Here is a 26592-nt window from a genome sequence, read left to right on the forward strand (position 1 = left end):
CACAAATAGAATACTCTTTCAGATGATGCTGAAATTTGAGAAATCTGAACAAGCAAGGATCCTGATATACTCTGATAATTGTTCACTAGCCCTCTGCTCCTGAGATTTCTAGAGAGATGTACACTTATCAGTGAGATGGGAAAAGAGGTTTCATTAAAGGCTTAAGGGTAAATGATGGGCATATGGAGTAAGTAAAATATATTTTTTTAAGATTTTATTTATTTATTCATGAAAGGGGGGGGGCGGGCAAAGACACAGGCAGAGAGCGAAGCAAGTTCCATGCAGGAGCCTGATGTGGGACTAGATCCCAGGACTCCAGGATTGTGCCCTGGGCGGAAGGCTCAATTGCTGAGCCACCCAGGCATCCCTAAGTGAAAGAATTTTAATATAACTTTTAAGAATGCACATATGAGTGCATTATTTTATTTTAGTGTATTAGAAAAAATTATGTTTCTTTTCATGGATCTTATTCTTAGAATGAAGCTAGATAAAAACACAAGTCTGTTTAGAGAAAAATACTACTACAGGTAGAACATAGACATGGGAAAGATTGAATATGGTTGCATAAGTAGTGTAAATGATTCTGATCCATTCCAAACCCCTCACAAAGTGAGTTAGGTTTCCTTTCCTTTGGGTTCCTTCCACTGCAACACCTAGCCTTTTGGTGAGAAAAGATTTCAATGGTTGTGTTAAGAATGGTGAGTTAAGAGTCCTTTTCTTTTTTTTTTTTTTTAATTTATTTTTTTATTGGTGTTCAATTTACTAACATACAGAATAACACCCAGTGCCCGTCACCCATTCACTCCCACCCCCCGCCCTCCTCCCCTTCTACCACCCCTAGTTCGTTTCCCAGAGTTAGCAGTCTTTACGTTCTGTCTCCCTTTCTGATATTTCCCACACATTTCTTCCCCCTTCCCTTATTTTCCCTTTCACTATTATTTATATTCCCCAAATGAATGAGAACATATAATGTTTGTCCTTCTCGGACTGACTTACTTCACTCAGCAAGAGTCCTTTTCAAAAGCTGTCTTTATCTCCACCCCCTCCCCAATCACATTGCCTTTGTTCATGTTTTTCATCTGAACCCTCTTCTCTTCTTCCTACTTCCTGTCTACCACAAAAAAATTGTACAGACTCCATCATCTCAAGACCCTCCAAGATGAACTTGCCTGATCCTCTACCCCAACTTTGATCATTGTATCTATCCATATCTATCAGCACATATACTTTGCAGTATGGCCTGAACTTGCAATGACTTCATAATTATATCCATATCTCTTCAACCATATTGTGAATTATATGAGGGCTAAGAATAGTGTCCTAATATTTTTTAGAAATTATATATTTTTATTATGGAAAATTTCAAACTTTCTGTTCATACCTCTTACCTGTTGGTGTTTTTATCTTTAGATGTTCTTTATATTTAGGGATATCAGCTCTTTATGATATAAATTACAAATATTTTTCCCAACCAGTATTTCTTTTAAAGTTTTATTGAGGTATAATTGATGTGAAATAGATTGCACATGTTTGAAGTGTACATTTTGATGAGTTTTGACATCTGTATATGCCCCGGAAATGACTATCATAATGAACATTTCCATCGCCTCAAAATGTTTCCTTGTACCCTTTTGTAACCCACTCACCTAATTCCCTGGTCTCCAGGCAACCGTTGATCTGCTTTTTTGTCACTGTACATTTGTTTACCATTTCCTAGAATTCTATATGAATGGAATCCTAGAGAATGTGCTGTCTTTTGTCTGACTTCTTTTATTTAACATAGTTATTTTACTATTCATTCATCTAGTCATATCCTTGAAGTCCAAGTAACATTAAGATCTTTTTTATTTCCAGAGCTTATCATTAGGGCAGTAGTTGAAAATGATATAACTCACAGATATTTGCACTTAACAGGCTTTTAAAATTTTTGACCTATTTGCCAGGTTTTAAATGTTTTTAGTATTAGTCTGTAAACAGAACTTTTCAGAGCAGGTTCTGGGAAGGTTAGATTTCACTATCTCTCTGTTCCTGATTCCAGCCATCATCTGCCTTATTTGAGCCGAGTGGCCCCTGGATCCAGGTGCACGTGTTGCCTGGGTTCTGTGGGAGCTCTGTCAGTGAGGGATGGCACAGGGCTTGTTTGTTCCTCAAGGGCTAGACAAGAGCCTTGGGATGAGGGTAACAATAGCAGATTTAGGAAAGAGCTAGGCTTGATAAGGATCCATGGACTCCTGGAGGAAAGAAGAAAGAGAAAAAGTTAGGGAACTGGTCTCTCTTTGTTTCTAAGGCTGGGAGGTATAAGGACACCTGAACACTGGGAGGCTTCCCCATGGGCTTCCACAAGGCTGTCAGCTTGCCTACTGGACTGCCCACCTACAGGCATCTTGCCTGCTTTATCCATTCCTCTCACTTGTGGTCCTCCAACAATGAAACCTAAGTGTTTCTGAGACAAGAAAGAAAAAAACCCATGTAGGGAAGCCAAGCAACCAGAAAGAGAAAAATCACTTAGAATATTAACAATGAAAAAAAATATATTAACAATGTGATAGATTAGCTAAATAGAAATACTGGAGGACACAGTAACTTGAATATGAAAATAATAAACAATAGCTTTTAAGGAAGTTCAAGTGAAGTACAAAGAAAGACTTTATAGAGCAAAAAATATGATTTACCAGCTAAATACTTACTACCATCTGACTCTCAATCCCTGTATAAACACTTTTTTTTATATACTATGTCCACTAAAGTGTCAGCACTGTGAGGGCAGGAACTTTTTTCTCTTATGTACACTGCTAGTCTGTTGTCAACCCCCAATGCCTAGAACACTTGGCACATAGAAGCATGCAGTGAATGCATAGTTATTGAATAAAGGAATGAATGAATGTGATCATTTATTGGCCTGGCAGATCAAGTGGAAGAAATATTTCAAAAGCATAGAGCCAAAATTACAAAGAGATTGGAAAAAAAGATAAGATTTGGAGCATAGATTCAGGGCACCTAACCTAGCTAATAGAAGTTCCAGGGATCCCTGGGTGGCGCAGCGGTTTGGCGCCTGCCTTTGGCCCAGCGCGCGATCCTGGAGACCCGGGATCGAATCCCACGTAGGGCTCCCGGTGCATGGAGCCTGCTTCTCCCTCTGCCTGTGTCTCTGCCTCTCTCTCTGTGTGACTATCATAAATAAATAAAAATTAAAAAAAATAGAAGTTCCAGAAAAAGAAACAAATGGAGGAAAAGCAATAATTAAACAAATAGAAAAATTTCCTGAGCTAAAGGCTTCAACATGCAGAAAGAAGTTCCAGGGAAGATCAGTGATAAAAAACACAAACCTAGCTAGGGTTATCCTGGTAAATTTTTTGAACTGCAAGGATTCATCTTGGAGGCTTCCAGATAAAACCTGATATATCTATAAAGTGTCAGACTGGCATCATAATTCTAACCCATAGCACTGGAAATTGGGAGACAGTGGAAGAATATCCAGATTACCAAGAGAAAAAAGACTGTTAAATCCTTATTTCCAGTGACGATATCTCCACTAAAAAAGGGGACACGTGTTACCTAATATGCAAAAATTTAGAAAATGTGTTACCGCTTAACCCCTTAAATATTCTGAGAATATGTAAGAAAGGTTTTCCACCAAATAAATGAAGTGGAACAGAGATCACTGGGGAAAGGAATAGAAATAGTAGAGATGCCTGGGTCGCTCAGTGGTTGAACGTCTGCCTTAGGCTCAGGGCGTGATCCTGGGATCAAGTCCCACATTGGACTCCCTGCAGAGAGCCTGCTTCTCCCCTGCCTGTGTCTCTGCTTTCTGTCTCTCTCATAAATAGATAAATAAAATCTTTAAAAAAAAAATAGGAAATGACAGACTCTCTGGGAATGTGTTGTATAAATGCTAAACAAAGGGACATACTTCAGGGAGCAATTCAATAATTATGACGAAGTATTAAATGAGTCAGAAGAAAACCTCATTATGGGAGGAAAAAGAGGCAGAAGCTTTCCAAAGGAAAGTAAGGAGAGGAAAAAGTGCTAATAAGCACACGTAAAGCTGTTCAACATCATTAGCCATGAGGGAAATACACATCAAAACCACAATGAGATACCACTTCACATCCACAAGGATGGCTCTAATAAAAAGATGGACGATAGCAAGTGTTAGTTAACAAGGATATGGAAAAATTGAAGCACTCATATGCTTATGGTGGGAACATAAAATGGTGTAACCACTTGGAAAACAGATCAACAATTCCTTAAAAAGTTAAAAATAGTTTCCATATGGCCCAGTGATTTTATTCCTAATACCCAAAAGAAATGAGAGTATATGTCCATGCAAAAACTTGCATGGGAATGTTCATAGCAGCATTATTCACAATAGCCAAAAAGAGAAGTAACCCAAATGTGATCAATATATAAATAAAATGTGATCTATCCACATAATAGGAATATTTCTTGCAATAAAAATCAGATGAAGGACTGATACATCCTACAATATGAATGGGCTTTGAAAACGTTATGTGAAATGAAAAACCAGTCACAAAAGACCACATATTGTATAATTCCATTTATATGAGATGTCCAGAGTAGACCAGTTTAGGAAACGGAAGGTAGGTTAGTGGTTGCTTTGGATTGGGTAAGGTGGGGAAGTGAGATAGAGATTGACAGCTTATGGTATGGGAACCAAATGTTAAATGTTGTGATGACAGTTGCACAGTAATGAGAATATATTAAACATCGAATTGAACACTTAATGGGTAATTACATGGTATATAAATCATATCTTAATAAAAGATTTAAATAAAGGGACTGAAAATGAATGAATGAATGAATGAATGAATAGACTAAGTACCAATACATGCAAAACTTGTATGAATCTCCAAGGCCTTATGCTGAATGAAAGAAGCCAGTCTCAAAAGAGACTATGAGATTACATTTATGCATTTTTAAATTATAAAAGATCATGACACGTTTATTAATAATCAAAACCTGTTTGTGTGCATGTGTATATTCACACACACTAAAAATGTTTTTAAAAATTTCACTATACAACATGTATAGCAGTTGTTGCCATTTTAGCTTCTCTTTATGTTTAAAACTTTAGAAAATGTTAAATTTAAGCAATTAACATTTGACTGTGACATGAAATCAATATATTCTCTTAAAACATCAGGAATGTTTATTGTATGCTCTTAGTCCACATAATACAAAGCTTTAGCTCCTTAAAATTCAAGTCCATTTCCTACCCTCCTTGTTAAGGAGTAGTTGGGCCTGTTCTTCCAAAACTATCTTTTAAAGTGAAAGAAACGTGAAGGGCACCTGAGTGGCTCAGTTGCGTGAGCATCCAACTCTAGGAAGGAAGGAAATATATAAATTGAAGGAAACATGAAATATATTTTTCTATAGTGCATGAAAAATCATTTAAGTCATCCACATTGTCAAAGAAGGATGTAAGGTATCAACAGCCTTCTTGAATGTTTGCAACAATCCTCAAATCCTAAATAAGGATTACTTCTTGGAGATTTTTCTGTTATATTAACTATGTAAGTTCTGCCCTCTTCTATGTGGATTTGGCCCAAGAAACCATTATATTATACTGTGGGCTTTTATTAAAGCTGCTTTCTGCTATTACAGTTGCTATGTCTCCCACGTTTTACTGATTATGTGTTAAAATCACAACTCTCTTCTTCATAGATGAGTTCAACTCCTGGTGGATTTACTCCTAAATGAAGAGTTTCAGCACAACTGAGTTATTCAGATGAGTTTAAAACATAATTTATATGTTCTAGATGTCATCATCATTTTACAAATCAGAAGCCCAAATAATAAAAGGGGCTTTCTAAGAACATTTCTCTTGCTTGGAACACACTTCTAGACAGCACTGGTTTCCTCAGGGGTCTCTATTAATCTAGTGCTTATACTTGGCATATGCACGAGAACTTGAAGGGTATTTTTGATGAGCGCCCAGCAATAGTGGCAGCTCTGCCTGTATAACCTAGTGTTTCCTTCCACTTCTACCCAGAGCCCGTTGTCCCCAGTGCCATCAGTTTCACCTCTGCCAACATCAGTATATGTCCCCCTCCCTGAACGACCAAGGGCCCCTGCTGCAAGAGTCAGGCTGGGTGGCTTAGATAAGACTCCTGACTGGTCCTGGTTCTAGGTCTATTGCAGCTTTTATTTCTATCACTAACTTTTTATTGAAATTAGTCTTGAATTTCTATCTCTGGACATTTTTCTTTGAAATCAGTTCATCATCAGTCAATTAACAAACATTGAGTGTTTTATAGAATGCAAGATAGCACTATGTTACAAAGAACTATAATTGTCACAACAACACTAAATTTCTTGCCCTCAAGTACTTTAAATGGGCAGAAGGACCCTGACCCTGCCCACCTCCCAGCCCCCAACCTTAGATTGATTTATTGGGCCTTTGCTCTTTTTATCTTTTCTTTAACAAAATTTTTTTTCATTTACTTTTTCTTCTTCTTGTTAATCTTGGCAGCTGTGTTGCTGGGGTGGGGACACGAGGGTGCGTTATCTCACAGCTATGAAAATTGGTGCCACCAAAAATTCACAATTTCCAACTCCAACTGTACTGTTAACACTATTTAGAAATTGTTATAAATAATCCTAGTCAGTCTCCTTTCTCTTAAATTCTTTTTTTTCTTAAATTCTTCACAAAACTTAAAATGCTTGTTAAGCCCCCAATCCTCTATTCTCTTATATTCAGAAAATGACTGAACTTGTACTTGTTAGAGTACACTGTAATTCCAAAACGCCTCTTCCCAACATCCATATTGACATCTATCCTTTACATTCTTCATTCTTATTTAATACTCATCCATACACCTTTGGTCTAGAACTTTGCTTGCCCCCTCTCTATCCTGTGTTTTCTATATTGACCCTTTCTGGGCAGCCCTGGTGGCGCAGCGGTTTGGCGCAGCCTGCAGCCTGGGATGTGATCCTGGAGACCCGGGATTGAGTCCCACATCGGGCTCCCAGCATGGAGCCTGCTTCTCCCTCTGTCTGTGTCTCTGCCTCTCTCTGTGTGTCTATGAATAAAATAAATAAAATCTTTAAAAATATATATATTGACCCTTTCCCCTCAGTGTATTAAAATAGTCTGTCTCTTCCCTCTCCCTCTCTATTTCCCTCTTTTTTGCCAATTGTTGACCCTTTAGTCTCCCAAATATTTCTCAGATCTCTCCCCTTCTCTTCATCCTCACTGCTGCTATACTCAGGATAGTTCATTGTCATTTCTTGTCTAGCCTCCTAAAGCCATCCTTATAGTATGTACCAGAGGAATTTTTCTCAAATATAAATCTCATCCTTTTACTCTCCCATTTAAAACACTGTATTGTCTCCCCATTGCCTGCAGAATCAAGTCTCTTCTGCTTACCAAGTCATACATGTGCCTTCATGATCTAGAGCATTCCAACTTAACAATCCCCTTAAGACTGAGTTCAAACTTCAAACTTCTTCCTTGATGGCCTCTCCATTATATTCTTCAGGGAATGTAATGTATTTTACACACTCCCATATCTCTTTATCTATATACCTCTACTCTATAGTGCTTTAATCACCATAATGTTAATTGTTTTACCCATATGTGCTGTAAATCCCAAAGGGTAGCGACTGTGTTCTGTTGTGTATCCCCAAGTGCCTGGCATATAGTATTGACACTTGCAGGTGCTTAGTAAATATTCTTTGAATTAGTAGGTTGATTAATGAAAATATAATAAGGTAGTATATGCCCAACAATTGAGAGGAAGGTTAAAGCTAACAGAAAATTAAACCTCAGGATAGTTCTAAACAAAGAAGCACTTGATTAGGCCCTTTAAAGGACATAGGATTCAGGTAAGTGGAAAAGAAAGAAAAGGACACTTTCAATGGAAAAACTGATGTAATGAACGATAAAAGGATCTATGTCATGCCTGGGTGGCTCAGTTGGTTAAGCATTCAACTCTTCATCTCAGCTCAGGTCTCGAGGTCATCATGAGTTCAAACCCCAGCAAATGATAAGGTTAGAGAAAAGAAAGCTAGTGCAAGATTATTAAAGGACCTGAAAGCTAGGATGAGGTTTTTGGAGTTCATCTTGTAAGCCAAGGGATCCAAAAAAATAAACCAGTGTGTATTTATAGGTGTTGAATCCATTAGCCTCGGCTACCACCAGCACCCCCATGCCCACCCAGCCTGAGAAATCATAGTACGAATGGAGGCAGAACCTACAAAGGCAGTCCTTTCCTTTCCTTGGAGGGACTTGAACTGGTACGCACACACGATGTCTGGATATAAATAAATGAGAATGGGGATCCCTGGGTGGCGCAGCGGTTTGGCGCCTGCCTTTGGCCCAGGGCGCGATCCTGGAGACCCGGGATCGAATCCCACATCAGGCTCCCGGTGCATGGAGCCTGCTTCTCCCTCTGCCTATGTCTCTGCCTCTCTCTCTCTCTCTCTCTGTGACTATCATAAATAAATAAAAATTAAAAATAAATAAATAAATAAATAAATAAATAAATAAATAAATAAATAAATGCGAATGATCATTTCTTCACAAAATTGTTGGCGACTCCTGGCACTGTTATTAGGAGACCTTTGAAAGTGTTTGGTTTTTTAAGCAATGAAGGAACTTAATAAAGGCAGGATTTTAGGATTATTAGCATGAAGGAAAATGCAAGATTGTTTGAAAATGGGAGAATTGGCAGGGAAAGTAATTGAGCTATTTCATGGTTCAGGCTGGAAAGGACAAGAATCTAAATTAAAATTATGGCAGTGCAGGAGAAAAGAAGAGATGGATATAGAAGTTGACTAGATTTGGTAAATGAGGGCAGGGAAGTTGGAAACATGTATGCTGACTGGTTCTTATTACCCACTTATTTTGGGTCAATGACAGCATTCTTCATTTCTGTCAACTTAAGTGTTGTATATGAGGTACAATATATTTATATGCATGATACTATAGGCTAATACATAATATTACATTATATATCATTGTTTATTGGTTGTAGTATATACCTGATATTATCTAAAGGTATATTATTAGGCATAATAGTTCCTATATGTTTCTAGAATTTCTCCATTATCTATGTCCTGACTGTTAATCCTGTTTAGAATGTCTCCCCTGTTCAGGACGCCTGGGTGGCTCAGTGGTTGAGTGCCTTCGGCTCAGGGTGTGATCCTTGGATCCTGGGATCCAGTCCCACACTGGGCTCCCCGCAAGGAACCTGTTTCTCCCTCTGCCTCTGTGTGTATGTGTGTGTGTGTGTGTGTGTGTGTGTGTGTGTGTGTCTCATGAATAAATAAAATCCTTAAAAAAAAAAAGTCTCCCCTTCTCCATTTCTCTCACCTTTCTGCTTTTTGATAAACTATCCATCCTTCAAGATTTACCTCTGTTATTTCCTTGATACCATCCCTGACTGCTTTATTTTGTTTTCTTTCTTTTTTGATTCCCACAATATTTGTACCTACTGTAACAGTTATTTTTATTGTTTCATAACTGTATAATTCCTCTCTAAAGGAATTCCTCTCTACCCTTTCTGTAGAAGAAAGGGTAACTCTCTTCGTTTTTTTTTTAATTTTTAAATTTTTAAAAAATTTTATTTACTTATTCATGAGGAGACACACAGAGAGAGGAAGAGACACAGGCAGAGGGAGAAGCAGGCTCCCTATGGGGAGCCCAATGTGGGACTCGATCCCAGGACTCTGGGATCACTCCCTGAGCCGAAGGCAGACACTCAACTACAGAGCCATCCAGGCATCCCTGGGTAACTTTCTTTGTATCTGTAGTACCTAGCACAGTACCTGACCTATGGTAGGCATTCAGAGTATCAGTTGAATTAATATTAGTGATCCTAGAGACCATGTTAGAGATGGGCATTAGCACATGGATACATTACAGTGGTCTGATGTTATGCCTGCCACCTCTAATAACTCTGGCATTCATTTTGTTTTGCATATTGCACTTGTTTCCTTGCCTAAAACACTGGATTTGTTTTGAGACTTCTATATAGAGGATTTCAATTGTTTTCCATCTGCTTTAGACTTAAGACTTTTGCTAATACAACCCAACCCTTCTAACCAGACCATCTCAGACACGTGCCATGTTAATTCTGCTCCTATGATCTTGAGGTCTCCATGATTTTTAAGGTTTTTAAAAGTTCTACTTAGAACTCATACTGCCTATGTTGCTCCTCTCCTCAGCACAGATTATGGGCTCTATTGCCTTGGGCAAATCATTCCAGCTTTCTCTGAGCTAGTTTCTTCTGAAACATGGGAATAATTCTTCCTCACAGGCCTGCTGTGTGGATTTGGTATGATAATAGGAAAGTTCCCTAAATTGAGTCATTTAAAGACTGCCTTTATAATCTTTCCATTTTCATGTCTTTGCATTTAATATTTTATCTTAAATCACTGAGAGGACCTTTATTACTAAATGAAATACCAGCTGCTTGCCACTCTATAAATAGAGAATAAACTAAAGATAGATTTAATATAAATGGTATTAATCTTGCTAGATACTGTTGCCAAGCAGAGACTCTTAGCCTGTTAAAAAAAAAAAAAAAGCAATCAAGGGGAAGCGGTGCATCTTATTGGGATAAGTAGTGTTTTTAATGACCACTGTTTGTGCTATGCAAAATATGTATATATTTTGCTGATTTGTAATTTAATTATTTCATAAATGCCTTGTTGTAATTTCCTAATATATTTTACTGGATAATGAAGAGTTACCTATATTACTAATATTCATTCTTGTTACCTATGTTTTATGACCAGCATAATGTAGAGAATCAGAATCCAGGAAATTTACTCTGCGTATACTCTGGCCAAACCATTGACCCTAACTTAGCTTTAGCTTCTTTATATGTTTCCTATCTATGTGACAGAGTTATCATGGGAATCAAATGAAATATGTGAAAATATTTTAAAAACTGTAAAATGTTATTAAATATAAAATACTATTATTACTGCCATTCTTTTTTAGTTTCTTAAGTTGAATGTGACTCTTTAACTAGATTGTGAGCTTCTTAATGTCAGGAAGTACCTTACGCTCATTCTTTTATTTCCTATAGTACCCAACACAGTTTTAGGTATATTTAAAACTTATTGAATTGTTATTGTTTTTTTTAATAGGAGTCATTAATAAACTTGTATGGGAATGTAATCCAGATACTCTTGGACAATTACTATTGTAATTATCAAAAAAAATCCCAAATCATATGTTAATGCATATTTAGTCTAAACTATCAATGTATCAAATTTCAAAATAAGGGATCCCTGGGTGGCGCAGCGGTTTGGCGCCTGCCTTTGGCCCAGGGCGCGATCCTGGAGACCCGGGATCAAATCCCACATCGGGCTCCCGGTGCATGGAGCCTGCTTCTCCCTCTGCCTGTGTCTCTGCCTCTCTCTCTCTCTCTCTCTCTGTGTGTGACTATCATAAATAAATAAAAATTTATAAAAAAAAAAAAAAAAAAAAATTTCAAAATAAGACAAGTGTGACTTAATATAAGCATCATTTAACTGTACAATTTTAAGTCAATGGGTATATCAATCCAAGGATTCACCCATATTACTCTAAGTACCGTTGTACTACAAAATGTTTAAAGTTCTAAAAAAGAACTCCAGCTATCTAAATTCTAATTTAGAAAAAAAAAAAATAAATAAATAAATAAATAAATTCTAATTTAGTCACAATTATTTGCAGCCCTACAGATTTTATTATTTTTCTTAAGGGTCATTTCATGGCTCATCTCAATTTTTGGAATAGTTACCATTAAATGAGTATCTAGGGCAGCCCCAGTGGCTCAGCGGTTTAGCGCCGCCTGCAGCCCCGGGGTGTGATCCTGGAGACCCAGGATCGAGTCCCACGTCAGGCCCCCAGCATGGAGCCTGCTTCTCTCTCTGTCTGTGTCTCTGCGTGTCTCTCCCTCTCTCTGAATAAATAAATAAAATCTTTAAAAAAAATGAATGAGTATCTACCATCTCCAATCCTCACAATAACTTTCTGTGATGTAGTATGATTCCTGTTGCATAGATAGTAAATTAAGACTAAGAAATATTGAAGCATTTTTGCAGAGTTACATGAATAGCATATATAGAGCTAGGATCTCACCTGAACTTAATCTGCTTTGAGATCTTGTGTTCTTTTTTCTTGGTGCCTCAAATTTACTCCAGGACAGCTGCACAGCTGTCACAGTGCCTCCTCTCAGTCTCCCACAACTCGGGAAACGGCATCTCTGTATGTCCAGTTGCTCTTGGAAAAAACTTTGATTCGTTTTCTTCCTACCCTACCCCACCGTCTCCAGTCAAGGTTAGTATGCTAACCTGGTGAATCCTTCCTTTAAAGCATACCGAGCCTCTGACCACTTACCAAGCTCTGGTACTTCTGATATGATCCAAACTACCCTTACCTTTTCTTGGACCATTGTAAAAGCCTTCTATATGCCCCTCTTGCTTGCTTGCTTGCTTGCTTGCTTCCTTCCTTCCTTCCTATCTATTCTTTAGACAGCAGCCAGAGTGATCATATTAAAGCATAAATCAAAACCTTCCGATGACTTTCTAGCTCACTCAAAGTAAAACCCAAAGTCCTTACTGTGCCCTACAAGGCCCCACATGATCTGTGTTGTCTTTCCCTCACACATATCCATGTCTTATCCCATGTTCTGTCACTTTTACCCAGTTCCCTTTAGTAACAGGCCTCCTTGCTGTTCATTGAACATGCCAACATGCACCTGTTTCAGGGTCTTTACACTAACCATTCCCTCTGTTTAGAATGTTCTTCCTACAGATATTTGTATGACCAGATACCTCACTTCAAGTTTCTGGTTAAATATCACATTATCTGAGAGACTTTTTTTTAGATTCAGTATCTAAACTAGCACACAAACCATTCCCCCACAAATCTTCTGCATTCTCTTACTCTGCTTTTTGGTTGGTTTTAGAATTCATCACCTTTTTTTTTTTTTTTTTAAAGATTTAATTTATTCATTAGAGACACACAGAGAGGCAGAGACACAGGCAGAGGGAGAAGCAGGCCCCCTGCAGGGCACCTGATGCAGGGCTCTATCCCAGGACCCAGGATCACGACCTGCGCCAAAGGCAGACGCTCAACCACTGAGCCACCCAGATGCCCAGAACTCATCACTCTTGACATACATGTTGCTCTTTGATCATGTGAGCTCTTGGATGGCAAGGATTTTGCTACATTTGTAGTAATTAGAATAGTGTTTTGCTTGTAGACGGTGCTCAAAAAATTTTGTTGGGTATATGAATGAAAGAACTAAAAATTTAGAGTAACATGGACATTACCTATGAAGACTAGCTCAAGAGTACTCCTTCTGGAAGATATTATCACACTCTCCACCATGGATTTCACCAGTCTTTACCATGGCCATTACCATGTCTTCCTAAGATTCCTGGAGTAGACTCCTAATTGCTTTCCTCATTTCTGCTCTTGCTCCCTCCACAGTCCATTCTTCACCCTGCAGCCTGCATCTTTTAAAAAGCTAATGAGACCTCTCTTGCTATTTAAAACCTTCCAATTGTTTCACCTCACTTTTAGAATAAAATTTATACTCTTTACCATGGTTTACAATACTACAGCATGCATCTGCTACCTAGTTTGAGGACTTTTTAAAGCCACTTTCTTACTCATTGTGCTTAATTTTGGTTTATGATAAATGCTAGAAAATAATCTTATTTTCTTTTATTCTTTATTTCTCTTATGAGAGCAGGAATTTGTCTTATTATTTTTTGCTCTATCCCTAATGCCTGGGACTTCTTAATCATTCACTAATTGAATTGGTGAATGAAGATATGTAGTAATCATCTGGATCCTTCATAAAACAGCAGAATCTCAGGCTTTGCCCATGAGATCAAGTCATTATGGTCATGTGATCCAGGCATTTGTTGTATAACAAATAACTCGAGATGATTCTTTTGACTGGGCAAATTTGGAGAATACTGGTTTAATGGTGATACTAAGTGAAATGAGTGAGTAAATGGGAATGATGATTCAGGAAGTTATCTTTTAACCTTAGTATATTGAAATGAATGAGTTGAACACTTCTCAGAGTATATATAATAGATTACTAATTATATAGGATGTTTGGTGATAAGTGAGTTATCTCTTCTGAGATATATTTAAGAATGATAAATATTCTTCTTTTGGAGATTAGTTAGGTAATTATTAGCATATTGAAGGGTCTGAGAAATTAAACATTATAGGAATTTGACTGCTACATATATTTGCCAAGTTTATTTGCCACCCCTAGCCCAAATCATTTTCTCAGCAAATCTCTCTTAATAAACTAAGAAATATGCATGGTATAGGAAGTACAGTCCTTGGTTCATTGCTGCAATAGCTCATTCTCCATTGTTAGCTGTCTGCACAAATCACTTGCATGACTGATGGTTTGGATTAGACTATGTCCTAGCAGAAATCATGTTTTTTGACAGATGTATATTCTAAATATTTTAAAAATTATGTTCTTATTATAATAAAAATTCAGGTAAGGATCTTTTGACTCTCCTTTGTTGGGTAGGCTAGAAACATGAAGAACTAATAGTGATTTATTAACTTCTCTATGTGTTGCTTTACATTTACATCTCATAGCTAAATTATTTTGCCTACAATTGCCTTATGTTTTTCACCCAGTTATTTATTTAAATCCAATTAATCACATGTAAATTTTCTAGGTCTTTCTGGTCTTATTGTAATAAGTTCAAAATGTATATAAAGAAGATAGGCTTTTTTTTTTTTTTTACTTTATTACAATGTAATGAACAAGGTAATTTACCTTGTCTTCCTTGTTGGGTTTCTCAGCACAATAAGTACCCCTTCAGAGAGACAGAATCTAATTAATGTAAATGTTAGAGTAATTGTCTTTGAGTAATTTTTAATACATTTTGCCTAATTCTGAGTCAAAATGGTTTCTTACAATACTACTACTTTGATTTTTTAAAAGTTGGAGTGCAGGGGTGGGGCAAAAAAAAAAAAAGTTGGAGTGCAGAAAATTAGGAATGTGTTAAGACTGGTGATTTTAGGTATTTTGTATCCTGAAATAGGTTTTCGAGGTATGTCTAGATAATATAGACAGTAGCATAATGAGCTGATTGTCCTCATGTATATGGATTTGGTCATACCTACTTCTTTTTCTAGATAATCAGGCCTAACAATTTCCACTTTTGATTGTGCTGTTTAATGACATGGCTGATACCGACTTTAGACTAAAACCTATGCTGAGTTTTGGACACAAGGTACAAGCTAGCCTTTATTTGTTTCCAGTTCTCTACCCAGAAAGGTAGATGAAGTGATTAGCAAAGCAAATCAGTAAAAGGCTATTGCTATGAGCAAACTAAGGGAGATAATAAAGCTCTTCAGAAAAACTATTTACAGGGTCAGGTTTGCAAGTGAGTATATCCCACAATCATTTTTCTCTCTATCCTCCAAGGCACATGGCAAGAAACTAAATAAAATCTCCATTCTACCATTTACCCAAGATAAAGTGCACATTTGTAAAGCTGTATCATTATTGTTACAAGGAAATACTTTCAGGTCATTTTTCTGATTGTATTTACATGTGCAAAGGTACATGTTTCTGTTGGAACTACCATTTTGACTGGTAAAGAATCACAGGCTTTTAAGTATCACCTCGTATAACCTTCTGAATTATAACATACCATGCATAGCTTAGTTTATGAAGGCCATCAAAGGTAAAAAATAGTTACATTATTGGCAAGTTGTTTTTATTACAGGAAGTAATTTGGTTAAAATAAATGTCATTTTGAGTAATGTTTAGAACAACTCCCAGTCTTCAGCAAACTTGGGTGTGTCCTCACCGGTGACTTAAGCAGGAAAAATGTTAAATGGGAGAGTTGAGACAAGACAATAGAAAGATGCCAGACATATCTCAGAGCAGTGTTAGCATTTGGATTAGGTCATTTGGATTGCATACCCAGAAACACCCCTCAATTTAAAGTAGCTTACCAATTGTGATTTTTATAGGCAAGGCTAATTTCATTCTAGTGGGTTCATGAACCTGTTTACTCCTAGATTTGCCCTTGTTTTGAGTTTTATGTGTATCAGTGAAGTATTTGCAGGTTCTTGGAGGTTAATCTTCAAATTACAAAATAAGTATCAAGTAAAAGTTGCCCTGCCTTCTTTCATTTATAAAACATGAAAAGCAAAAATCTAAGTTGAACTTGTAGGGAACTACACGAAAGACTTCTTTCTACTCATCTCTGATAGGAGGGTGTTCAAAGAGTCCTGGCTTGACTAGAAAGTGCACTTATGGCATGTGCACAGCTTAGAAGGCAAGGAAGTATATATAGTATAGAAGGAGGTAATTTGTAAGAAAAAAATCATTGGTATTTTCCCATCTAAAATCATACCTATTCTGCCTGAATTATCTGAGATGTTTTTCTGTTTTTATTCATAGATTCTCCAGCAATTCTAAATAACTTGTTTTAGACTATTCTTAATTTTAGGACAAAAAAGTTAGAGTATCCAGAAACATGAAGATAGGTCCTCAAAAGATTCAGACTATCTCTCTAGGCTTTCTCTTTGACAATGGTTTGCCATGTCTTTGGTCACGTATTAACAGCATTCATCTTCTCAACCATAAATATTTTTAAAAGACTTTTTATGTATTCATTAGAGAGAGAGCCAGTGAGAGCACAAGCAGGTGGGGAGGGGCAGAAGGAGAAGGGGAAGCAGACTCCCCGCCAAACAGGGAGCCTGATGTGGTTTGCTCCATCCCAGGACCCTGGGACCATGACCTGAGCTGACGGCAGACACCTAACTGACTGAGCCACGCAGGTGCCCCTATTATAAATATTAAGAGGTTCTCAACTTTGTCGCATACCAACATACATACATAAAAGGCATTCCCATTAATGACAGTATCTGGGAATCAGAATCTGGAGAAGGGTTATTGGTATAGTTTTAGGGAAAAAAAAAACACAGATGGTGCTGATAATTCTTCCAACTTTTCCTTTGGAGTCACTAGAGTAGAGCTAGATGATGACCATAGTTCTTCTGGTTCTAAAAATCTGATTCTTTCTCTACTCCTTCTTCCATGCTGCCTAGACACCTGCTTTTCTATGATGATAGGGCCCAGTTTATCCTGTGTGTGTGTGTGTGTGTGTGTGTGTATGTATAAGAGAGATATGAATCTAATAGACTAATATATTATAGAACTGTTATTCCTACTTGGTGTTATGCACAAACCCATGCTGTTTATTTCTATAGGAAATAAGATGAGTTTAAATTTAAAAACCAGAATCTATTTGGTGGTATGTTGAGAAAAATATCTGAAACTATAAAAACTTAGAATATTGGGATCCCTGGGTGGCGCAGCGGTTTAGCGCCTGCCTTTGGCCCAGGGCTCGATCCTGGAGACTCTGGATCGAATCCCACGTCGGGCTCCCGGTGCATGGAGCCTGCTTCTCCCTCTGCCTATGTCTCTGCCTCTCTCTCTCTCTCTTTCTCACTATCATAAATAAAAAAAATAAATAAATAAATAAATAAAAACTTAGAATATCTTATTTATTTATTTATTTATTTATTTATTTATTTATTTATTTATTTATTTAATTTATTGATAGAGACACAGAGAGAGAGATTGAGAGAGAGGCAGAGACACAGGCAGAGGGAGAAGCAGGCACCATGTGGAGAGCCTGACATGGGACTCCATCCAGGGTTTCCAGGATCATGCCCTGGGCTACAGGCGGCGCTAAACCCCTGAGCCACCAGGGCTGCCCTAGAATATATTTTTAAAAACCAAATTAGGGATTCCTAATCTAAAATCTAAAAAAAAACATTCACATAGCATTTAAAACTTTAGTTGTATCAACCAGGTTTCTACCTTATTTCCTCCTTAATTTGACTATGTAAAGTATACTATAGTATGTACTGTGTACATCAGAAACCAGAATTTGTTTAGTATTCTGATTGTTTCTTTCTGTGTGGGGTGCTTAAAGTGTTAGATTTAATTAGATTATATATGAAAGCATTTATTATAAACACTATCAAAAATATTACTTGAATTTTGTTTAAAACTGTAATTCTAAATCTTTTTTGTATCTGAGACTTCTTTAGCAGTCTCAAGTCTACAAATTCCTTTTCAGAAATGTTTTTAAATGTGTAAAGTATTGCACATGCATATAAATACATATACATATATAGGATTAAAAAGAACCCTCTTATATTAAAATACAGTTATCAAAATATTAAGTTTGTGATCTAATAATATAAGTGGGTTTTTTTTTTATCAATGCATTGAAGAAGACCTAGCAGCCTTTTAATAACTACCATAATTTCAAAGTAGCATTGTACCTAAAAGCCATTATGAGTTATGTAGAACAATTGTAATGTGATATGAAAAATCAGATGTTTAATGTTGACAAAGCATAGGTACTTTTAGGTAGTTTGTTGGTGACATCATACTTGGAGAAAATACTAAACTCCAATTATAGGTTAGTGAAAATAAAGATGTAACCTTTTACCCATTTGTTCATAGACTCCCCTGGTCTATAATTATTTTTGTTCCTCAGAGACATTTAGGGAAGCCAGAAGTAATCCTCAGTATCTCAAGAGACTTAATCTTTGAGAAAACTGGAGCTCAAAGTCTTTTCCATATTTAGCCCTTAATGCTTTTCAAGCCTTTAAAATAAGCAAGTGCTTAGTTGTTAAATGATGATTGTCAATATCTCTTGCATTAGCAGCAAAGGATACAGTTAACAAAACTCAAAGACAACCTACAGAATGGGAGAAGATATATGCAAATGACGTATGAGATAAAGGGCTAGTTTCCAAGATCTATAAAGAACCTATTAAACTCAACAGCAAAGAAACAAACAATCCAATCATGAAATGGGCAAAAGACATGAAGAGAAATCTCACAGAGGAAGACATAGACATGGCCAACATGCACATGAGAAAATGCTCTGCATCACTTGCCGTCAGGGAAATACAAATCAAAACCACAATGAGATACCACCTCACACCAGTGAGAATGGGGAAACTTAACAAGGCAGGAAACCACAAATGTTGGAGAGGATGCGGAGAAAGGGGAACCCTCTTACACTGTTGGTGGGAATGTGAACTGGTGCAGCCACTCTGGAAAACTGTGTGGAGGTTCCTCAAAGAGTTAAAAATAGACCTGCCCTATGACCCAGCAATTGCACTACTGGGGATTTTCCCCAAAGATACAGATGCAATGAAACGCCGGGACACCTGCACCCTGATGTTTCTGGCAGCAATGTCCACAATAGCCAAACTGTGGAAGGAGCCTCGGTGTGCATCGAAAGATGATGGATAAAGAAGATGTGGTCTATGTATACAATGGAATATTACTCAGCCATTAGAAACGACAAATACCCACCATTTGCTTCAACGTGGATGGAACTGGAGGGTATTACGCTGAGTGAAATAAGTCAATTGGAGAAGGACAAACATTATATGTTCTCATTCATTTGGGGAATATAAATAATAGTGAAAGGGAATAGAAGGGAAGGGAGAAGAAATGGGTAAGAGATATCAGAAAGGGAGACAGAACATAAAGACTCCTAACTCTGGGAAACGAACTAGGGGTGGTGGAAGGGGAGGAGGACGGGGGGTGGGGGTGAAGGGGTGACGGGCACTGAGGGGGGCACTTGACGGGATGAGCACTGGGTGTTATTCTGTATGTTGGCAAATTGAACAATAAAAAATAAGTTTATTATAAAAAAAAATCTCTTGCTTTAGGAACTTGGCTTATTGCCACTAATTTTATTATAGATTAGAAGAACTAGATATTTCTAGAAGTCAGTTTAGTCGTTTCATCATGAAGTCAAATCAGAATATTACTGCTAGTAGTAATGAGTGTTATACTTATGTCTTGACTTTGAGCTATATGACCATATGTTCCTTTGTCATTAAAGAGAAAATGTAAAAAAAAAAAAAAAAAAAAAAGTAAAAAAATAAAAAAATAAAAAAGAGAAAATGTAACCCATGTGGTAAGCCCCAAATCGTACTACTTTATGGAACTACTACTGCTTGGTCAAATTTGTGGTTATCTTTTGAATATACTTTTTTCTCAATATTTATTTTAAATGGAATTATACAATATTTGTCCTTCTGCTTCTGGCTTCTTGCCCTTAGCATATTTTCAAGGATTTTCAAGGTTCATCCATGTTGTAGTGTTTATCTGGACTTTGTTTTCTTTTTTATGGCTGAATAATATCCCATTTTATATGTATGCCACATTATTGTTTATCCATATATCTGTTGAAGGACACGTGGGTTGTTTCCACCTTTTGGTTATTGTGAGTAATGCTGCTATATATATTGTCAAGTCCCTGTTTTCAGTTCTTTTGAGTATATGCCTAAGAGTGGAATTAGTGGGTCACATGATAATTTTGTTGCTTAACTTTTCAAAAAAGTTGTGATTATTTTTTATAATAGTTTCTTTTCATTCTTTTATTAATGTTTTTTTGAGCATTAAAAAAGCTTTTGCTTTGGCTTTTCTGCTTATTTCCTTGGTTGACTTTTGTTGCTGATTTTTAAGAAATTATTTGTTTTGGTCATTCATTTTTTCTTTTCTTTTCAATTGTTTGTTTTTCAGACCCGAGTCAGAACTCCATCACAGGGGAACACAGCCAACTGTTAGGTATAGTATTACTGTGGGGATTGACCTTCTCTAAAATCACCCTTTTCTTGCCTGTACTAACAGAGGTTACTCTTATTTTCTATCCCCTCCTCTTCTACTTTTCACTCCTCAACCTTTTTCCTGCTGTATCTATTCCCAACTTGGTAAGTTTCAGGAAACTACTTCTACAATTGACTAAAACCTAATGTAGTTCCATTTGAAAGTCAATTACATTATCTATGTTTTAAAAAGAAAAGTCTGTAAGAATTAGAGCTTCTTTTTTCCAAGATAATTTTATCAAAAAGATACTATAATACTCTATCATATCTTAGAATTTGCTGTTACTTTGCCCTTTTTATTATTTTTCGTGGTCTTTTATCACCCTCTTTTTTGATTACTGAAAGTACTTCATAAACAGCTTGAACTTAATAAGCAAGATGTAGAGGATGTTTCAGTTCTTTATCTGTTAAATAAGTTATATAAATAAATTTATTTCTTCTAGGGATCATATATTTAAATTTCAGTAAGCTTGTTATTTAACAGGAACTTCACATCTCAGAACTGATAAAAATTTAAAATACAGAAATAATACATACTCTGATGAGGAATTCAGATAATACAAAATGTATATGTGAAAAAAAGTAAGATAAAACCCTTTAAAGTATCTCTTCTCCCCACCACCCCACCTCTATCCCCCAAGATATTTATTATTGACACTTTCTTGGGAATTCTTTTAGGACTTTTTAATTACACATTTTCTTACAATATATGACCATCTTCTTTCCTGTTTCTATCCATGGAGTTATACTCTACAGACTGTAACTTATTTTGTTTCACTTAACATTTTGTCTTGGATGTATCATTTCAGTATATAAAGATTTGCCTTATTCCTTGTTTGTTATAGAATAATATTCCATGTTCTAATTTTATACAGCCAGTTTCCTATTCTTGACCACTTATTTCCAGATGTTTTACCATTAAAAATTGTTACAGTGAACATCTTGTACATATATTCTTGCATTCTCATTGCCAGTATATTTGAAGGAAAAATTCCTAACAGTAGAACTCCTTGGTCAAAGGGTATACATACCTTAAAGAAGATACATCTCTATCATAAGCAGCAAATATCAATCTTAAAACTTTTTCTTTACTGGGGATCCCTGGGTGGCTCAGTGGTTTGGCGCCTGCCTTTGGCCCAGGGTGTGATCCTGGAGTCCCGGGATCGAGTACCGCATCGGGCTCCTGGCATGGAGCCTGCTTCTTCCTCCTCCTGTGTCTCTGCCTCTCTCTCTCTCTCTCTCTCTCTATCATGAATAAATAAATAAATACATCTTTAAAAAAAAAACTTTTTCTTTTCTTAACAGATGAGGATGGCATCTCTAGTTTTTATTTGTACTTCTTTAATCATAAGTGAGGTTAAATGCTTTTAAATATATTAACAGCCATTTTGTGTGTGTATGTGTGTGTGTGTCTTTTGATTTGAGGCTTATTTTTTGTTGAGTTTTTTGTTTTTGCTTTGTTTTCATTGAAGTATAATTAATGTACAGTGTTATATTAGTTTCAGGTGTACGCTATATTGATTGGACAATTTTATACATTGCTCAGTACTCACCACGATAAATATAGTCACCATCTGTCACCATATAGCATTATTACAGTATTACTGACTATAATTCCCTATGCTGTACTTTTCATTTCCATGACTTATTTTATAACTGGAAGTTACTTTTTTCTATTAAAAAATTTATTTGAATATAGTTCATATGCAATGTTACATTAGTTTCAAGTGTACAACATAGTGTTCAACTTCTTTATAAATTATGCTGTTAATCCCCTGTATTTTACCCACCCTATGCACCCACCTCCTCTCTGCAAACCTCCAGTTTGTTCTTTGTACTTAAGGGTTGTTTTTCTTTACTTTTTTTTTTTTCTTTTTTTGTGGGAGGTGGGCAGAGGGAGGGAGATAATCCTAAACAGGCTCCATACTGGGACATAGGGTTCAATCTCACAACCTTGAGGTCATGACTTGAGCCGAAATCAAGAGTTGGACACTTAACCAACTGAGCCACCCAGCTGCCTATGTTTTCTTCTTATATACAACATGTAAGTGAAATCATGTGGTATTTGTCTTTCTTTGCCAGACTTCACTTAGCCTAGCGTCCTCTAGGTCCACTCATGTTGTTCCACATGGCAAGATCTCATTTTTTTTATGACTGAATATTTCACTGTGCATATAATACCACATCTTTAGGGGCATCTGGGTGGCTTAGTGGTTGAGCATCTGGGATCAAGTCCCACATCGAGCTCCCTGCAAGGAGCCTGCTTCTCCCTCTGCTTGTGTCTCTGCCTCTCTCTGTGTGTGTCTCATGGATAAATAAATAAAATCTTTAAAAAAGAGGGTAGGGGGATAAAAATAGTATACGTCCCAAAGTAAAGCTTTATCTATTCATTCAATGATGGACACTTGGGTTGCTTCTGTATTTGGCTATTGCAAATACTGTCGCAATAAACATAGAGGTACATATGTCTTTTCAAACTTAATTTTCTTTGGGTAAATACCTAGTAATAGAATTGTTTGATCATATGGCAATTCTATTTTTAATTTTTTGAGGAACCTCCACACTTTTTCACAGTGGTTGGTCCAATTTACATTTACACCAGGGGTGCATGATGGTTGATTTGAGACTATTTTGATTTGTACATTGCTGAACTTTTAGCTGTTTGAATGTGTGCAGAGCAGCTGTATAAAGTGTAAGCTATTAAGTCCAAAGTAAGGAAAGTACTTGTTTGCTTATTACAGGTTCAGGGTCTTAGTTAAAGAAACTGGGATACTCCTTTTCTGCTCTTTCTATGATAAGGACATAAGTTTCTGATCTTAATTCTCATTTCTTTGAGAAAGTTTATGTGCTGGAATAGTAGCTGACACCCTAAGCCTCAATAAATATTTGTTAGTTAAATGGTTTGACATAAACATATAACTAGAAGTCTGCTCTCAAGAGTCATGGCCTTGTGATATTGGGGTTGGCACTGTTCTCTTTGTGAATATTCCATTGTGCATATAATACCACAGATAAAAATTGTGAATATTTAGACTTTTATATTGGATAGCTTATTTCGACTGTTCAAAATTATTATTCTCTATATAAAAATTTCACATTTGGACCAGGAATGACTAAGGTTTCATTGAAAGATTTAGGCAGACCACAGAAAGTACATTTCACCCGTAAACTATTAAATTGCATCCGTCTCTGGTACACCAACAAGTAGAGGAATTTGAGAGTGGTTTATCATCTGGCCAGGAACATGTGTGTCATGGAGGTAGGAAAGGACTTAGCTAATGAAATGGATGATCAGGGGAGTTGGTACCATTCCAGTGTAAGCTGGGTTTTGTTTCCAATGAAGTACTTGTAGTAAAAGATAGTAAATGAATTGTGGGCAAAAAGAAATGGTATGCGATTGTGAAGAAGACTTCTCTTAGTATTCGCTAACAACCCTAATATTTGCAGAGAGACTACTCTAGACATGAATCTCATTTGGCAACCTACATTTGCATTCAATTTTGAACAAACCTGGGAATTTATCCAGAGTTGTCTGGCTAGATTCTCGGGTAAGTTCATCTTGCTACCCTGGGTGCTCCCTCTGAGGTTCGTTAGATAAGATGAAATTCTCCTTTTTTTCTAATGCTCTTAATAACTACCATCTTCTGTGCCGCATCCTGAGTTTCTTTCTTTTCTTTCCTTTTTCTTTTTCTTTTTTTTCTTTTTCTTTTTCTTTTTCAAGTAAACTCTACACCCAGCATGGGCTTGAACTCCCAACCTGAGAGTTGCATGCTCTACTGATTGAGCTGGCCAGGCACCCTTCTGAGTATCTTTGTTTAAGCTACAGTCTCAAAATCCATAAAAGGCTGGCTTATTTTAAGAAGAAGAAGAAGAAGAAGGAAGAAAGAAGAAGAAAGAAGAAGGAGGAAGAAGAAGAAGAAGAAGAGAGGGGGAGGGGGAGAGGGAGGGGGAGAAGGAGGAGAGGAAGGAGGAGGAAGGAGAAGGGGAGGAGGAGGAGGAAGAGGAGGAAAGAAGGAAGAAAGGAGGAGAGGTTTGCACAAGGCAGAAAGATGATTTTTTGGATTATATTTTCCAGCCATCTTACAGTTCCTTAATTCCAGTTGCATTCGCAACTTGAATTAAAATCTTGCCAGCTGTCTATAAAAATCTTGCTTAGGAGCAAGTTGCTGGCTCAGTCAGTGGAGCATGTGACTCTTGATCTAGGGTTGCAGTTTGTTTTTTTTTTTTTTTTTAATTTTTTTTTTAATTTATGATAGTCACACACAGAGAGAGAGAGGCAGAGACATAGGCAGAGGGAGAAGCAGGCTCCATGTACCGGGAGCCCGACGTGGGATTCGATCCCGGGTCTCCAGGATCGCGCCCTGGGCCAAAGGCAGGCGCCAAACCGCTGCGCCACCCAGGGATCCCATAGGGTTGCAGTTTGACCCCCACCTTAGATATAGAGGTTACTTAAAAATAAAATCTTAAGGGCACCTGCGTGGCTTAGTGGTTTAGTGTCTGCCTTTGGCTCAGGTTGTGACCCCGGGGTCCTGGGATCAAGTACCGCATCCGGCTCCCCGCAAGGAACCTCCTTCTCCCTATGCCTGTGTCTCTGCCTCTCTCTCTGTGTCTCTCATGAATAAATGAATAAAATCTTTAAAATAAATAAAATAAAATCTTAAAAAAAGAAAATCTTGCCTAGCATAATTTGGCGTGGTAGGTTAAAAACTGCTTCAATTGTCTTGCCTGCTGAATAGAATTTATAATAGCATCTTTCAGACTTCTAAATGTTCTTCCTGTTAGTAGGGCACAGTTACTTTAATGTATCTATTGTTCCCACTGACTCATCAGATCTCTCATAAATCTCAGGGTCAGGCGGAGAAGCTGTATGGAGGAATGAATATATTTATGATTTATGAACTTTGTGTGTGTATAATTTTTAATTTGAAACAGTTTAGTAAGCAAGTAAGCAAATGAGCTGCATTTGGGCCCTAGCATTTTTACAATAATTTTTACCAAACATTCAAGGAAAAATAATTCCTCTTCTACAGTTGCTCTCAAGGAATAGGAAAACAAACACTCCCGACTCAGTTTGAGGATTGCATAATTCTCATACCAAAACTTAGCAATGATAATATGAGACAAGTATAGGCCAGTTTTATTTATGAATACAGATGTCCTAAACGAAATATTTGCAATCTGAATCAAGCAATGTATTTTTTTTTAATTACCCCTGTGACCAGTTTGGGTTTCTGCCAGAAATACATGGTTGATTTACCATTAAAAATCAATGTATATGATTCATTGTGTTAACAAAAGGAGATGAGGAGTACCTGGGTGGCTCAGTCAGTTAGGCGTCTGACTCTTGATTTTTGTTCGGGTCATGGTTTCAGGGTTGTAAGATCTTGCCCCAATCAGGTTTGCACTGGACAGATCCTGCTTTAGATTCTCTCTCCTCCCCTGCCCCCCCCACCCCGAAAAAAAAGGAGATTAAAGAATGAATCCTCTTAACTGATGCAGGAAAATAATTTCATTTGAAATATATCCAATATTTAAATTTATGAGGTCATATTGACACTTTAAAAAAGTAATTGATGGGACCCCTGCGTGGCTCAGTGTTTGAGCATCTGCCTTCAGCTCAGCATGTGATCCCAGGGTACTGGGATCGAGTCCCACAATGGGCTCCCTGCAGGGAGCTTGCTTCTCCCTCTGCCTGTGTCTCTGCCTCTCTCTCTCTCTCTCTCTCCTCTCTCTCATGAATAAATAAAAACCTTTTTTTAAAAATTAAAGATAAATAAAAATAAACTAATTGATCACCATTAGTGTATTTTAGTGAACTAACTCATTACTCTGAGAATTGCTTAATAGAAAGAATGAAGTATCTTGCCTTTACTATACTAATGGGTAACCAAATAGTGTATTAGAGGGAATGTTTC

At 37.0% G+C, this 26592-nt stretch overlaps 1 protein-coding gene and 1 long non-coding RNA gene across 5 annotated transcripts in view; one reads left to right on the plus strand and one right to left on the minus strand.

The window, feature by feature from the left end:
* Positions 1-26592, plus strand: part of SLC12A6 (solute carrier family 12 member 6) — an 88409-nt gene that overhangs the window by 21832 nt on the left and 39985 nt on the right. For 3 of the 4 annotated variants that reach the window (XM_025473347.3, XM_025473348.3, XM_025473350.3), the window contains one exon: positions 20595-20639. The exons of the other annotated variant lie outside the window; for it this stretch is intronic. In XM_025473347.3, coding sequence (XP_025329132.3) covers positions 20595-20639 — 45 coding nt within the window. The remainder of the gene's footprint in view (positions 1-20594; positions 20640-26592) is intronic. 4 annotated transcript variants of the gene reach the window in all.
* LOC125754032 (uncharacterized) overlaps positions 849-26592 on the minus strand; it is a 55497-nt gene continuing 29753 nt past the window's right edge. Inside the window, exon 3 of the long non-coding RNA XR_007407269.1 lies at positions 849-2231. This is a non-coding gene — a long non-coding RNA (uncharacterized LOC125754032). The remainder of the gene's footprint in view (positions 2232-26592) is intronic.

This window comes from Canis lupus, chromosome 30, assembly GCF_003254725.2.
Source record: "Canis lupus dingo isolate Sandy chromosome 30, ASM325472v2, whole genome shotgun sequence".
Classification (NCBI taxonomy): domain Eukaryota; kingdom Metazoa; phylum Chordata; class Mammalia; order Carnivora; family Canidae; genus Canis; species Canis lupus.